Here is a 16,402-nt window from a genome sequence, read left to right as displayed (position 1 = left end):
TACCTGGTGAGATGCCTATTCAGAACAAATACAAAATGTGAGGGAAAACAACTGGAAAGGAAGAAAGAGACTTTGTTTATCAGCCTTATAATTTCTTGTTGTTGATGATGATTGGTGAGGATTACATGGTCATGCAGGTGTGGTTCTGAGGCTTGCTTGAACTTCTAAGACATTTGGGCAAGTATTGTTGTGTTCATCTTCTCCTTGTGTGCCCCCAGGGTGAGCAGTGGTGCTGCAGTGTCAGGGATAGGGACTTGCATTCTAACCTGAAATTTATCTTTGCTGATCATCGTTCTGTGAATAGTTCAGTGTGGGATTTGAAACAAACAGAAGAAAGAAATCTCCTTCACACTTAAATTACTTGAGTTTTGTGAGGTGGCTTTTTTTTTCCTCTATGTGGTTGCCCCTTACTGCGGGGTCGCTCTCTATCATCACCATCCCCAGGCAGTAGAGGTAGAGTAAATCCTGGAAACAGATGAAACCATATGAGACGATGCTCAAGCCATGTGCTAGCTGGATAAAAAGATCAGGGGCCTAGCAGACTGGCATAATGAACTGGAAGTTGAATGGGGAACAACTAGTTTTGTTGCAAAGTGGTTTGGTAAGACTTTCTTTGACGTTGAGCCAGGATCATTCACAGCCAACAAGTGCCATTTGGCATTTGGATCTGAGAGCAAAACTCAAAAATTGCAGTGTGCCACCTGTCGAGGCATCTCTGTAGTCCCTAAAATCACAGTTTAAGTAATTAAATGTGTCTGAAAATTGACCTTTCCGTGCAGATTGCCTAATACTGTTTAGTGTTAATTAACTGTAGTTAATACTGTTTTTTACTTTATTAATAGATCCAGCATGTCTGCCAGCTGCCACAGGTCTTTATATTCAGCTGGGGCTGAGCCCCACAGCCTCTCATATCTTTCATGGGCTGCTGTTGAGAGCCAGCTGAGTTCTCATGAGGAATATCCTCTTTCCCAGTCTTGCACCCCTCGGGCAGAGGCTGACAGCCTGCAAAGCAGCATTTCCTTCTTACCTGAGTGTTTACTGGGCCAGGACCAGGAGGGCAGCAGCAAACTGAATGGAAAGCAATGCTGGTTACTGGAGGAGGAGAGCAGTGGGGAAATGGTGTTTTCACCTAGATTATCTCATCTTCAGTACAAATCTAGTCCCTTATTCCTCCTTACCCTTAGAGTATCACTGGAGTAAGAGACTGCTCAATGCTAGGAGAGGAAATAGTTAGAAATGGGAGAAAAATGGTCCCCCTTTCTTCTCTGAACCCACTGGATAATGCTATTCCAAGAATAAGAGAAAATTTGTGGTTATTCTGTGTCCTCACAGACATGATACATAAGGAAGGTGTCTCTGGTTTTCAGGGTATTGAGTAGAGGAGTTGTTATGGGAAGAGGAATTAGGAGTGTGTGTATTGCTATTCTATTGTTTGGCCTGGAACAGAGAAGCCATGTAGGGGTGAATAAAGGAGTTTACCAGAGACAAAACCAGCTCAAACATGTAGCATTTGCCATGCCATGTGAGAGCTGAACCCCACTGGACTGTGCAGAATGAGTGCCAGAGAAATCACACTAATTACAAGCCTGCTTAAGAATGGTGTAGGAGAAGCAGAGGAGCCCAGAGGGGAGCCAAGCACAAGCCAGATAAGGATGCCTGGATTTGCCTGATGCAGAGTATAACAAAAGCCTCATGGACTCCAAAATGTGAGCGGATAATCTGCCGTGTGCCCAGCGGAGACCTGCTGGGGTGATGTGCTGACACCAGAGGGTTGTTTGTGTCTCTAGGAAACCCATGAGGGCTGGTGTGCTTTAGATAAACTGTGCTGCAGAGCTGTGCCCTTCCTGTACGTGGTCTGGTCCTTCTGCCAACATGAAGCTGGGTTGCTCTGGTGGGGCTGCAGGCCACAGGGGTGCTCAGGCACTTGTCTGAGTAAAAGGAGAAAGAGGGGCTGACCTGAATACACAAGTACATAAGGGGATGGACTAAGGCTATTCAAAGGCAGTTGTGTGAAAGCTGAGGCTGAAATTCTTCCTTGGAAGGCATTCCTTGCTCCTTCCTTTGAACAGGATTGCTGCCTGTGGGTGCAGGAAGGTAGAACAGCTTCTGCCAAGCAGCTCCAAGAGCCATCTCCGATGTGGACTGGGCACATTCTTCCCCATTTCAAGTCTTGCAATGGGCTGGTGAATACAACCTAGATACTGAATACAGTTGGATCTTTTTTCTGCAGGAGTGAGAGAGTGTATGCAACAGCCCTGGAAGCACCTGATGGCTTACAAAGTCAAGTGGCAGTTATTAAGCACCAGGCTGTGCTTTGGGCATCCTGCATTCCTGTTTTTAATTGTCTGGTCATGCACTGTTTTTACAGGGAACCCTGATTCCTTTCATTGTAGAGAATGGTTTCCCGCAAGGAGGAAAAAAGGGCTAGAGGAGGAACTTGTAATCTGTAATTTCTGAGCTTTGGCTGCTTAACTTCAAACAAGTAATTCTAATTGAGGGCCCCAAAAATCTGCTGTTCCTTAAATAGGAAATCTGTGTTTGCTTTGGAAATGAGTGAATCACAGCAGTGTTCTCTGTGACTGTTTTCTGTTTATGACTAAACCCAAAGCAATATTTGCATTGTGGAGCTCTGGGTTTTCCTACGGGTGTTTCTTGTGGCAGCTGAAGAGCTGTGCTGGCAATACTGGTAGTGCCCAAAGAAGGGGTCACAGAGCCCTCTGAATTTAATTGTACTATGGCAGGAGGCACTTGCTGCCTCCCCAGTTTGCAGTCCCTCCTAATTGAGAGTTGGCTTTATAAGTGATGCCTTTCTAACTGTTTGTAATAGAAGCATTTGACTCAGCTTTTAAATGAAAAAACAAACCAAGCCGAACGTCTGCAGGCAGCATAAGAAGGTATAGACTGAGCAGACTGAAAGAAGAGTCTGCAAGTCTGGGATTCCTTTCATCTGTCTTTAGTCCTGTTCATAGTAAGCATAGTCCTTCACTCTCCTGTTCTGTGGACAGAGAGGGGATGTGCCTCCATTGTGTCATCCATCCTGAGTGTAAAGCCAGGGGGAGGCTCAAGAGCTCCCGGCATTGACAGGAAATGCCCAGCTCCTCCTTAATGGAAGACAAAGAGAAGGTAATAATGAGCTGAAACTAGGGGAACACTTCCAAGGAGCTGCACAGTGGTGTGGGGGAATTGAGCCCTTCAGTAACTTAACTCTGCTGTCTGTGTTAGACCACAGTGGAATGCTAAAAGCAGCCTGCCAGAAGAAATACATAACATATCATTTAATTTGAAAGGAAGAGATGGGAAAACCCGCAATCAGGGAACAAGCAGAAGCAATGTCAAAATATCTCCCTCTCACGAGTTCCCTGTAGAGCAAGGGAGATTTAAAATGTTTTCCTGTTTAGTCTGTGTGTCTATGAAGTGTCTTTTAGAGAATATTCATTTAGGCATTACATGCATAGAAGCTACTTACTGACAGCATTGCTGAAGTCTTCAGGAAGTGTTTTCTAACTCCTGCACAATATTCTTCAGTCATTTAATGAACTTGTAAATCTCTGCTGTGATTTTTTGTTATTGCATGTTGCACGTGCAATATTCATGCTTCACTTGAAACTTCATTAGCTGGATCAAGGCAAGAGGCGCAGAGCAGACACAGATGTAGTTATACACAGTGGAAGGCAGCTGTGGCAGCAGGATGGGATAGCCTGTGGGGCTCACTCTGTGTTAGCTAGCTTATTTCCCAAGCAAAATGGAGTATGAAAGCAGCCAGCTCAGGCTATGTGCTCTAGGCACAGTAGTGATGTCTAATAAGGACAGTTACTCATTTCTGCAGCATATGTGTATGTGTATGCTGCAGAGTTTTATTACAGTAGGAAGTACATTACCAGTGTAAGGAATATTTATTGGTGTTTGAGTTTTGTGTCTGAAGGCTCTGTAGCACTAGGAAGAATAGTTTTTTATTTAAAGAGTGGTTGCAACTTTTATTTTTTTACAAATTGCTTCTTGCTTTTGGGAAATAAAAGTGCCCATGTTCATGTCTTTTCTGAGACCACACCTGAGGTATGTTCAATATATGTGCCAGAACATTAAAAGGTATTGATAAATTACACAGAGTTCACAGAAAAAACAGCATTTTTTGATACATCCCTTGGGAGAAAAGGTTAAAAACCAAAAGTGTTGTGTTTGTGAGAAAGAACAAAGACTGAGAGACACAATTCTTGGAAGTACTAGAAACATGGACAGAAAGGATGTGAAGGGGTTTCTTTAATCTTGGTGATTTAATTGTGAAGAATAGCATGAAATAGGGAAGAGGATACTTTATGTTGAATGCAGGAAATCTGTGATGTACAAGCCTTTCTAGGTGTACAATGATGCTCCAACAGCGGAAGCTATGAATTTCAAATAGGCTTAGAATAGTTTCTGTAGCACATACTAAAATAAATATTTGATGTCTTTTTTCCTTTTTCTACCTTTCACAATTTTATATGTATTTATAGGTGCACTGGAGAGGATTTCTGGAAGGAACGAAAGTATTAAATGCAGTGCAGCCTTTTTATTGAGAAAATATCTTTGCCAAAACCAAAATACTGCATCTTGCATTGCACTGCAAAAGATGTGACATGAGAAGCTTTTGTGGTATTTCATAGCTGCAAGTTTAACAGCAAACATCTTTGGAGAATGCTACGTCCATGTGGGCTTTCTTAATGTGTCTCTGTGGGCCAAGAAAAGGGAAGGTTTCTGAAGAAAGGGGATGCCTGTTATTATAGCAACTGATCTGGTTTGAAAGCCGGATTGTTTTTCAGACATACAAGCACCTGAAGCAGCTGAAAGCCAAACCACAGTTTTATAACTAAGAGCTTTGATGTTTGAGGAATTGATACTGTTTTTTGAGTTCTGACATTTTTCTTTGAAAAAGCTGAGGCTATCAGAACCTATAAATTACTGTTCTTTATCCCAGTTCCACAAGCAGAAGAGCAGGAAGGAGTCAAAAAATTGCTGGTTTCCAGAATGTGTCTAATTCTGAGGTTCATGAGTTGCCATTTGTGAGCTCAGTTCACTCCTCTTTGAAGTATTGGGTTTTTTGTGTTTCTACAACCATATCTGATGCATGTTTCTATAGAGGATGGCCTTTCAGTGGCTGTAATTATGCTCATTGTGCTTACTTTGTGTGATAACTTGCTGCTTATTAATCCTCTATCCTGAGCAGAAAAGAAATGTTGGTTGAGAAGGAGCCTTGTCCATCAGAATTTGGGAAAACTCGGATTTGCAGCACAGCTTGTTGAAGCAGAGCCAGACAATTCTACTGTAATGCATTTATTTGTAAGACATTCACGTGCTTGGTTTTGCTGAACAAATGGTGAGCAGCCAGGCATTTTTGTGGAGCCTTCTGTGAAGAGACCTCTGCGTGGCTTAGGAAAGGAGTTACCCTGGGCATGAGCCCTTTCTGTGTAGATTTGCACCCGAGTTGCTTAAATGTCAGCAATCCTCAGGGCTCAAGCTGTTGCTGCCTTCAGCCACAATAATTAGTCCCTGTGCTGGATGAGTTGTTAAACTGAAGTGCTTTATGGAAATTAAAACTGTTCCTAGAAGTATGTGGTTGTATCATGGATTTTTCTTTCTGGCCCCTCAGAAGTTGAAAAATGCTTTTCGCTCACTGAGTTTTCAAAATTGAATTCAAAAGCACACTATGGTTTCAGCCTTAAATTCCAAAAGGCTGGATGATCATTCATTTAGGTGTATTTTATCCTCTTGAAGCAAGAGTCTTCAGTTTCAGTTTTCTCATTTCCATTTAGATCACATCATTTTGGCAGAGCACAAGTCTGTCCTCAAATCCTGATGTGTCAGGAAAATACAAAGAGTTCCAAGTTCTCACCCTGGCTTTCTCCTGAGCTCACACAGGCTGACCTTGCTTTGTTCAGCTGGCACATGTTTTTCACATTGATGGATTTTTGGCAACCCTCCAGTGTTAGATATCTCACAAATGAATTGGTCTCATCTGTACTTGCAAGGGTCAGAGTGAATGATTAAACTTGAGTGAAGTGCAAGAGATTATTTTCCTTCTACTGCAGAAAGAAATGTAAAAAAATGTTTTCCCTCTGATTTTGAAATGACTAATTACTAGTGAAAACATTTTCCTATATTTTAATATTTAATGGTACTACACTTAATTATATTGCAGAAGTGAAGTGCACGTTCTGTTCCCTGCTCTTTGGTTTTATGAATAATTCTCTCAGAGTTGCTTGAACTTGCTAATTTTTTGAGAAGCAATATAAAAATTGTCATTTAAATCATCATCTTATAGCAGCACATACAAAAAAAGTCTAGGGCCAGCCTTCTGTAAAAGACAAACACAAATGCTTGACTTCATTTACTGTGTCCTGTCCCTTCTGGCTCAATGGGTAAAGCTGAGCACGTGCTCTTAGTCTCTGTGGTACCAATGTCTGGAGTAATGAACCAAAAAAGATTGATGTATGCACTGGTAAATGAAATTTTACAGTAAAATGGCAACCTGACATTGAAGTCCAGCCAGTGCATTAAGGACCAAAGCAAGGCTCCATTAAAGATGAGAGAAAATGACTGGCAGTCATTCTAGAATTGACTGCAGGAATTGGGAGAGAACCAACATGTACTTGAGCATCAAGCCTGAATGTTGTCTTTGTGGACTTGAGTCCTTTCAGTAGATGTTGTTTGGAAATACTAATCAGCAGGAATGAGGATTTGGTGTTATGTCAGAGCACTTGGCCATGGCTCAGGTTACACCTTTAAACTTAACAGGGATACCCCAGAGACTCTGCAAGCAGTAAAGACACCAAATCCCCAAGGTGGTGTAGTGCCTAAGTCCATCAAACAGCTTTTGTTAATCAAGTGCATGTTTGCCAGATGTTGAAGAGCATACCCCGATTTCATTCTTTGGAATAAATCCATAAAACAACCACATGAGCTCCTTTGGTTGTTTCCCAGAGCTTTTGTAATAACACAGTCCTTGTGAGAATGACTCTTGTGCCTCAAGTTCAACATTGATTGCACCCCCTGTAGTATAATTTTAACTCTAGCTGATTAAAATTACCTAGCAAAGACAACTTGGAGGCATTTAAACCTGTTGAATTAGCTAAGAATGCAAATAATGCTGTGGCATGATCTTCTGTTTGTTATGCATGTGATGACAGTTTCCTTTAAACATTAAGGGTCTCTTGAATTCATCTTTTCTTTGCCTTACCAGCCTCCTCAGGCCCTGTATTTTACAAAATGTGTCCCCTAAGAAAACTAGTAATTACAGAAACTTCAGTAATATTTGGCATTTATTGAAAAAGGTAGTACAGAGAGTACAGCCTTCCACAGAAATAAAATTTCATATTTCCATTCCAAAAGAAAAAAAAAATAGTTACATAGACTGAGCAAAGGCATCTTTAAATCCTGTTGTTGTAGGCAGATCAGTGACAGTTGTTCATTGTGTTTTTCATTTTTCATCACTTGCAAACATTTGGCAATACTTAATTTAGCAACTGGATGAAGATGTATCTTCTCTTAAATTCAGTGTAATACTGAGAGACCTTTAAACTTTCAAAAATAAGCATAACAGCAATAGTAACAGCACCAGCATGGAGCATTTATTTACTCTTTTCAAGCAATGCACAAAGGAATGTTTTCCCTACTTCTGTTTGAGTACGATGTCTGCTGACTTGACTTCACAGAAGCATCTGCTGACCCAGAGCAGTTCTTGATTTCTTTTTTGCTGTTGAGCAGTAAGTGTTAATTCATGTAGAAATCTGTGAAATATGAAGCAGAAGCAGTCCAGTTCATGTCCAGTCCAACTGGAAATGTCAGCCTAATAGGTCATGTTTTGTACTTGGCAGTATTAAAAGGCAAGATCTTTATATTTGGATGACCTGAAGACATTTAATAATTTTTCATATTGTATGTCCCTGAAGTCTAAGGAGGAATGCATATCAGTGTGCAAGCAGCACTGGGTTCACAGTGTAAATGTTCATTCATAGCAAACTGAACAGAGAACACTGGAATACACTGGATCCTGGATTTTTTTTCTCCATCTCTGAGGGCTACAATTCTGTTTTTTCTCACACATTTCCTTCTGATTTTTCTGTTCTTTTTTACTTGTATGTTTTGCTTGCTGCATACATTTTAGCAGGTGCACAGGCAAAAAAGAGGTGATACCAAATACTTTAGTATATTTTGTTGTATTTTGAAAGGTTTTTCTTAGTGAGGAAAAAGGAATATTCTAGGTGCTACTTCTGTTGATGCAAACTGAAGTTCACAGGTTGTTGACCGGAGAGTTGTGATGGGACTGGAACAGACAATCAGGGCAGAGCAGTTGTCATCATGCTCCACAGAAAGGCCTTTGGGATGCTTCCTTGCTCCAGGCTCTCTTTTGGGGTGTCGGCAGACTGCAGGGAATTGGAGCTGGCACTGTGTTCTTTCCTGGTCAAATGTTGAGATGATGAACATAGCCAAATTCTTCTCCCATTTACAGTGACACAACAGGCCTGTTTGCCCTGGTGTGCAGGGAGCTGTTGAACTGCAGTGCAGTGTCTCACATCTTCCTCTCCCATCGAGTCTGTCTGGAAGCTGACAGAGTCAGCAGTCCGTGGGGTGATACTGAACCTCTGCAGAAGGCTTTTGCAAGATGTGTGACTTGCATCACAGGAGATGGCCTTGAAAGGTGGTTTATGTGCAAACTCGGTGGGGAATAAGCTCTGCAATGGAGAGTAAATTTTTAAAAGAAGCATACATCAAGAATACAAAGCTCATGTATTTTTATAATACTGGGGGGAGCACGTGGGTGGCTGCCTTGGTCTTTATTCGTAGTGCCCTACATAGTATAGAAACCACGTTCATAGATTTCAAATCCACGAGGGCTCAGCTTGACCATCTAGTGTGCACAACACAGGCTGGAAATGCAGAGTCTGCATTATTGTTTCTGCATCTGCCTCGTGACTTCTTTTTGAGGTAACATACCCTTTTTAGAAAAATTTACTCTACTTTGATCTAAAGCCTGTGTAATAGACTAATTAGAAAGCTGTTCTGTTCTTGTGATGTACTGCCACTAGTGCCGTTCATTAGAGATGTTTGATCCAGAGTAGCTTTTACTCCAGTGGGAGAGAGAACAACCTGGTAAATGTTATTTTTGGAACCTGCTTTCCAAGATAGTTTGCTAAAACCCAGATTTTACAAGTGCTCTGACACACTAAAATCTTTCCCTGGGTCCAGTATGTTAGTTAAAGAAGCAGACCGAGACTTGGATCAATTTGCTTAATGTCTTATGAAGTGAGACTCTTTAGTGTTGCTTCCTGGTGAGTTTTTATTAAGGCAGAAGCTGTGGTCTGTAGTTTAGCTCAGCTCAGAACCCATTAGAACTGGAACATTAGATCAGGCCCTTTTGGCTTTTATAGATGATAGTAAATGAGTAATGTACATCCCTTTATTTGCTGCTGCACGTGGATCAATTAGCACATTGAGTTTGTTGCCGTAGCTCACTCTTTTAGATTTTTGCCAAGTGCGCACACCCTTCAAACATACTTTGAATGTGAGCCTGCAAGACGTCCTTTGTTTCCTCCTCCCCCAATAACTGGCAGCACATTCTCTTTTTCTCACTGCCAAGGGACATATTGCCAGCAGAGAGAAGTGGAAGCCATCACAGAAGGAGATGAAGACAACGAAGGCTGCTGCTGTTGCAAGCCTGGGCACTTGCCTCACCTGTTGTCATGTAATGCAGCCTTTAACCTGCGCTGGCTGACGTGGGAGATAACTCGGACGCAGTACATCCTGGAGGGATACAGCATCATCGACAACAACGCTGCTACCATGCTGCAGGTGTTCGACCTGCGCAGGATCCTCATCAGATACTACATCAAGGTAAACCCTTTGCTCAAGTGTACTTTGGTCCTGGGCAGGTTTGTCAAATAGAAATAATGCTGCTTGTCTATAGAAGAAAGAGCATTTGAAGTTTTTTGCTTTATGTTTTTCCATCTGCACTACGAACTTGATGTTCAACCACAGAACCATAGAATCATTTGGTTTGGTCTTTAACCCTCCTCCTATGGGCAGGGATACCTTCCACTGGAATAGTGATAATTAATTCATGTCTCCCTTTGCTAAATTTAATTCTGAACACTTACACTTACACTTATAGAAAATGGCAGGCATGCTTCAGTGGAGATCAAGAAGGTGAGTTACCATACTCTAGTGATAAAGCCAGACAAGGTGTTGTTACTTATGTTCTTACGTTCTTACAAAACTTCACTAACAGTTTGTTATTTCTTCTTGTCTTGGCCTTTCCACTGTTCTTTTTTTTTTTTCTGGGAAAAAAAGAGATTAACAAGCATAAAGTTCTTGTGAAACCTCTGAAGAGCTGTTTCTCAAATGTACTTTTTTAGTAGTGCAAAGCCCCGCCTTACCTTCTGTTTTAAATATATACCACAGCACATTTGAAGTTGGTTTATCCATTGATTACACAGCAGCTCATTTACGTCACTTCTATATTTGCATTGTTATTAAGATCAAAATAACCACACAGATACTAATTTGTCAAAATAATTGAACCTAGCAAGACATCGTCCTCTGCCAAAACAATTCCCAGTCCAGCAAATGAAAAATTTGTTGAGCTTTATAGTCTTCTACTGAAACTGCAAGAGCAAAGTGCTGCTTCCTATGCCACTGGAACAGCCATGAAGCCAGTTACTAAAGCTCCAAACCATCCCTGACATCTCCTTTCTACTTATATCTCTGTAACTGTAAAAATCTGTCAACATCAGAGAGAGACCTGTTGTAAATAAGTTAATCACCATTTTTTGCAAATAAACCAATGTAGTAAAAACAAGCTCATTGCCTTAAAAAGCTGCTTTGATCATGCAGTTGATTACTTCTGGGATTTCATAAATAATTTTGCAGGCAGTACGGCGTGGTAACCAACCTGCTTTGTTTAACAAACTAATTAGAAATAAAGCTGCATGTGAGCATGATTCTTTCATTTTAGAAGTGGGTTTTGTGGCTATAGATTGTTTTAAAGCAATGTAACTAAACTAAAAAGAAACCAAAAAACCACCGTTCTTTAACCTGTAATGAGTATGTTGCTAAAATTGCTTTGCTTTACTTTAAAAGGTAACCTGAATAACAGGAACATAAACTGAAGCAAGCTGGCATATGACTCAGCTTTTGATGGGGAATGAGATTGAAAAAATCCCAGTCTAAGCTGCAATCAAATCAGCATCTTATTAAGTTAAAGCAGTGAAGATTTGTGCTTTGTAAACTGGAACTGTGTTTGTGCTTTTAAATGGGTTAATATGTGGAGGACTTGTGGAAAGCGTGAGGGACATAAAACTTAACTGGAAGGTAGTTTAGAGCTTTTGGTTCTGGACACACTTCTGAGAAGAAGCTGACATAGGGAAGGTGGCTTAGACAGACTTTCATCCCATGTGATACAGGTGTGGTTAGTTGATCCTGTTTTGAGTAAAAGGGAGGTTTGTTAAATGCTCTCCACATCCCTGAGGTGTGCTGTGGCTCCATCTCCACTGTATGCAGAGCTCGTGTTCACCACTGATGGCCCTGGAAGTGTGAAAATCAAATCTCTTCTGGTTGGATTTATTTGAGACAATACTATTATACTGCATTGACAGACCTTCATTCTCAGAAAGGTCGGTCTTCATTCTCAGGCTGTGGGTCTCACACAGTCAGTCTTTTTAATCTATTTCTCTTTTTAGGGAAGGATGAACAGAAGATAATAATAATAATAATAATAATAATAATAATAATAATAATCTGTTGGCATCTTCAATGTTAGCCTGGGCTGGGGCTCCCTTCCGTGAAGGGGGAGTGCACTAAGGAGATCCCTTCTTTAGAATGACACTTCCCAAAAGAAAGTTATATGGATATTTTCTTTCTGTATTTTTAAAGTAATTCGGGTTTTTTCTATAAACAGGAGCTTTAAAAAGATTTGGTAAAATCCGTAGTACAGCCTTGGAAAGTGAAAAGATTATAATATGTATGAGATCAGGTTTTTTCCTGTTTATTTAATGCTTGCCTCCAAATAAACAGTATCAGACGCAGAGGTGAGAATTCATTCCTTCCCCAGCTCTTTCTTCTGGGAGAATTTAGATGAAGACCCTGTGCAGTTTCACTGTGAACATTTTGAAAGTCCTTGACACTTTCTTTTTAATGGTGTGAAAGTAATTGTCAGAAGAACTATAGATAAGGCAGTATTCAGGTCACATAAATCACAAACTTGAAAAACACTTAGGCTGGAGTTTTGCAGGAACTGCACTTCCATTACATTGAGCATTTGGAGTGTTTCTGGTTTATTCTCTGTAGCTTACAATGTTGTGAATATTTACCGAATTGTTTCAGAATTGCCATATAGCTGAGGATGTACTTGTGCACAAAACATATCTTGGAAGAGTTACCAAGAGCAGAATTTAATTAGGTGACAGAAGTTTTTGTTGTTTCTGTGTCTGATTGCAAGTCTGATTTTTTTCCCAGCTGAATCGGCTTCTTTGTAAACACAGATGAGGATAATAAAAAAAGCAAACTCTATCTTGAAAATCAACAAAGAGAATGTATGCTTTGTTTTAGTTCTTCTATCCTTCAAGAATAATTATTGTATTGGTCTTTTAAACAATGAGTTGCACTGCGCATCTTATTACTGCAGTCATATTTATTTCATTTGCAGTTTCATGGATAGCTTAGAAATGCATATATTTCTTCCTATAAAAGGATTTTTATTCCCCACAAATAAAGTGGGTCAGCTTCTGTAGCCCTTCTGCATATATTTTGAAATAATTTCCTGCCCAACTACTGTGATATTTTTCCCTTGTGCCTCTTCCATCTCTCCTCAATATATTCTTATTTAAATATATTTTAGTATTCAAGAACTCTGTGTATTTGCTGAGTGCTGTGTTTTCGGCTCCTATTGTTTCTGCATGAATCTTTTTTAAAGAGTGTACTGTTCTCCAAATGCCAAGAAATTAAGGATCCATCCTGTCTATATCTGTCTGACTTGTCTCTTTCCTCTGAAGCTTGATTCTCCTCTTACTTGTGTATTTTTTGTATAATTTGAAAGATAAGCTATGGAGAGCATCTGGGTTTTTTAAAAGGGCTGGTAGTGCTTCTGTCCTCTGTAATCCATCATATTTTCATTTTATACATTTATTTACTTAGTACTATTTCCACTGACTGGGTAAAGTAGAACAACATAATCTTCAGTCATGTACACTTACTCCTCATTTGCTTTGGAATCCAACTCTAAATTAATGTTATAAAATATTTTAATGGGACTTTGCCACTAATGGAAAGCACTGGAACTTCTTAATTTTCATATTCTTTTGAAAAGATGCTCTGAGTTGGGTTTGGATAGAATTTTTTAATTACTGTCTTATTTATTATTATTTTAATGTGTCCAGATGCAGTGGTTTGAAGAGTTTCAACTTAGAAACTCAGGCACAAATGAGATATGTGTGTTGCTGCTTTCTAACATTTATGTATTAGGTAAAAGAGCCCCTACTGAAGGCTGCTCCCCCTTCAGTGCTTTAAAAGCAAATTTGGTTATATCAGTTATAAGCTTCTTAACCCAACATGTAAGAGAAAATCTATTATTCTTTACCTGCTGCATTGACAAATAACAGACTTGTGTCATACACATCAGTCACATCTCATCTTTGTGGCTAATAAGGAATTAGGAAAGCATCATACCCAGAAAACATTAAGTCCACTGAGGAAAAAAAGAACCCTGTTTTGAGTATATGACCATCTACTGCTGTTTTTTCAAAATATGCCTAAGCTATTATCAGTATCACCTTCTTGGTGATAGACTCTAGAACCCCACTAGTGTTCACTTGTTGGAATGCTGGAACTCTATTCCTGTCATTGTATTGATTTTCCTGTAAGGCAGAAGGATATTAAAAATACGACTTCTTTTTCTGTTGTCTACTATCAATATCAATTATTATCATCTTTCTAACGTGAACACTTTTGGGAAGCAATTATGCTAAGCAGTAAAATGTAAGAAATATATAGACTACTGTTGTTCTTAATAGTTTATTCTTATAATAGTTCTTATTTGTTTTATACTCTTCTGTGTAACATATGTGTGCATTAATCAGAGATAAGCATGACTAACATTTGTACATTTTGTCAACAGAGTATAATATACTTTACAGCAAGTTCTCCCAAAATCCTTGACTGGATAAAAGATGAATCCATCCAAAAGATACTGCAGCCTTATGCAAAGTGGCATTATATTGAACGTGACCTGGCCATGTTTAACGTTAACATAGATGAAGATTATGTTCCGTGTCTCCAAGGAATAACAAGAGCTAGCTTCTGCAGTGTTTATCTGGATTGGATTCAGTTTTGTGCTAGAAAAAGGGTGGAGGTATGTGCCTTTTTTTTTTTTTTTTAGTAGTATTAGTGTAATTCTTGGGATATGAGTTAAATGATGCATGACTACTCTTTCACTCAGGATTAGTATAATGAAATTTATTTCATATAAGCTTTTAGATTTATTGTAAAAGGAAAACATGTTTTGTGGAATGGAAAAAACATATTTCGGAAACTACCCGTGTGCAAAAAATGGAGTCTTAAGGAGCTTAAGTCTTTGAATACAGAACCAATTATTTACTGTGCATATTTCCAACAGCGTTAATTTCGTCAGCTCTAGAAAGCATGGATATATCAAGTGCTCACAGAAGTACTGCTAGAGCAGGTTCCATTCAGAGAATGTCATCAGAGCATTACAGTTCCTTCAGTGTTGCCAGTGATTGGTACATTTGCCAAATGTCTGTGATGTCTTTGTATGCTTTTCGAAGGTTTGCATGTATTTGTGTACAGTGGCAGAATGGTAGGGGAGTGCATGGCACACTCACTGCTGGCAGAGGTCACCTCTGGGAGCTTGAGGCTCAAAGATGAACCACACCACAAAGCTGTGTGAAACCACCTTGCAGCCCCAGAAGGTCATGGGCAGATGTACAGCTGTGCATTTGCATGCTCTGAGCCACTAAGATTACTGATGGTCAGCAGTCATTTGTCAGAAATGCACTACTGTATTTCCATGGAATGCTCAAAATAGCCCTGAGGGAGAGTACAGTTTCAAACAAGCATATTGCCTCGATCTAATTTTCTGATTATTGCTGATAATGGCAAAAATGGAGAAGTGTATCTTTCCTGGCCACAATGCACTGTGTTTTATGCATTTTTCCATTCAGGATGACAGACTGCACATCCCATTACTGCAACATCACTGAATCTTTTTTGGAACATCACTGGATATTTCTGCTCCACTTTGGTTCCTTCTCATGTCTCTTATGCTGAGTACCATTCCACCAGTCCAGCTGTATATCATTATATTGATATTATTTTCATTGAATTGTCTTTGGAGCCCTTTCCCACTATCTCCTCCTACTGGGAATACTGCACCTCTTTTCTTTCTCATCTCCATGTCTGAGCTCCCAAGTTCTGACACAGAAAGAATTGCATGGTGCAGGGAAAGCCCCTGTTAAATGGTGCCTTTTCACTTGTTCTGTGGCTTAGATTTTCAAATTCAATAATAGATTTAGGGATGCCAACAGGCTTGAAACATGTATGTTAGGCTTCAAAAGGCAAATGAATGCCTGCACTGGTGCCACACTCACACATTTGTCTTTTTTTTACATATTTCACATCTGTTTTTTAATTCAGTAGCTATAGAGAGGCAAAGATCATGTAGGAGATGGGATAAAAAAACCCAACTTCACTGTACACATAACCTAGAAAATCAATATATTTTACAGAAGGAGCTACATTCTCCATAGTAATTGGCTTCAGTTTCAGAGACAGAGAAAGCTCTAAGAAATCACTCCTTGCATGGACTGAAATAATAATCTGTATCCTCTTGAAGATTAACATGCATGAGGGGTTGTTTCAGTTCTTTACTCCTGCTTGACAGGAAAGTTTTCTTTGTAAAAATTTTAGTAAAAAAACGTCTCCTGAGCTAGTAAATATAAATGAATGTTCTGACTGCTTGTTAAAATGGGCAGTCACTGCCATCAACCATTTTGATAGATATTGTTATTCACTGAAAGTGTGTGCCTCCAAACTTTTCCAAATAGATTGTACCTCTGGAATCTGTGGTAGGGTTTCATAGGAACTGTATCCCATGAAAAGGTTTTTGGCTGTCTCCAGCTGCAGTCAATATCTCTTGACAATAAGAAACTCCTCTGTTTTCAGATCAGAGAGCAGGGGAAACAAACAAAATCCCCACAATAAAACTCCACCACCACCACCAAAACTCACTTCCCTTGGGATCTCACTACCTGGGAATGAAATATTCTGTTTCTAGCCAGTGGGCAAATAAGCTTGCATTTGGCAAAAATCCTCTGATGGTGATGGTCTTCCTTCTTGTTCTTTTTAATTGCAAAGAATGTCT

The 16,402-nt window shown here is 39.7% G+C and overlaps 1 protein-coding gene across 1 annotated transcript in view; it reads left to right on the top strand.

The window, feature by feature from the left end:
- The window catches only part of PCNX2 (pecanex 2), a 151,868-nt gene that overhangs the window by 114,280 nt on the left and 21,186 nt on the right, over positions 1 to 16,402 (top strand). Inside the window, exons 26-27 of the mRNA XM_085055491.1 lie at positions 9,611 to 9,864; positions 14,141 to 14,374. Coding sequence (XP_084911617.1) covers positions 9,611 to 9,864; positions 14,141 to 14,374 — 488 coding nt within the window. The remainder of the gene's footprint in view (positions 1 to 9,610; positions 9,865 to 14,140; positions 14,375 to 16,402) is intronic.

This window comes from Lichenostomus cassidix, chromosome 3 (assembly GCF_008360975.1).
Source record: "Lichenostomus cassidix isolate B80296 chromosome 3, HeHo_3.0, whole genome shotgun sequence".
NCBI classification, from domain to species: domain Eukaryota; kingdom Metazoa; phylum Chordata; class Aves; order Passeriformes; family Meliphagidae; genus Lichenostomus; species Lichenostomus cassidix.
The sequence above is the reverse complement of the archived record's forward strand: the minus strand, read 5'-3'. Positions and strand labels throughout refer to the sequence as shown.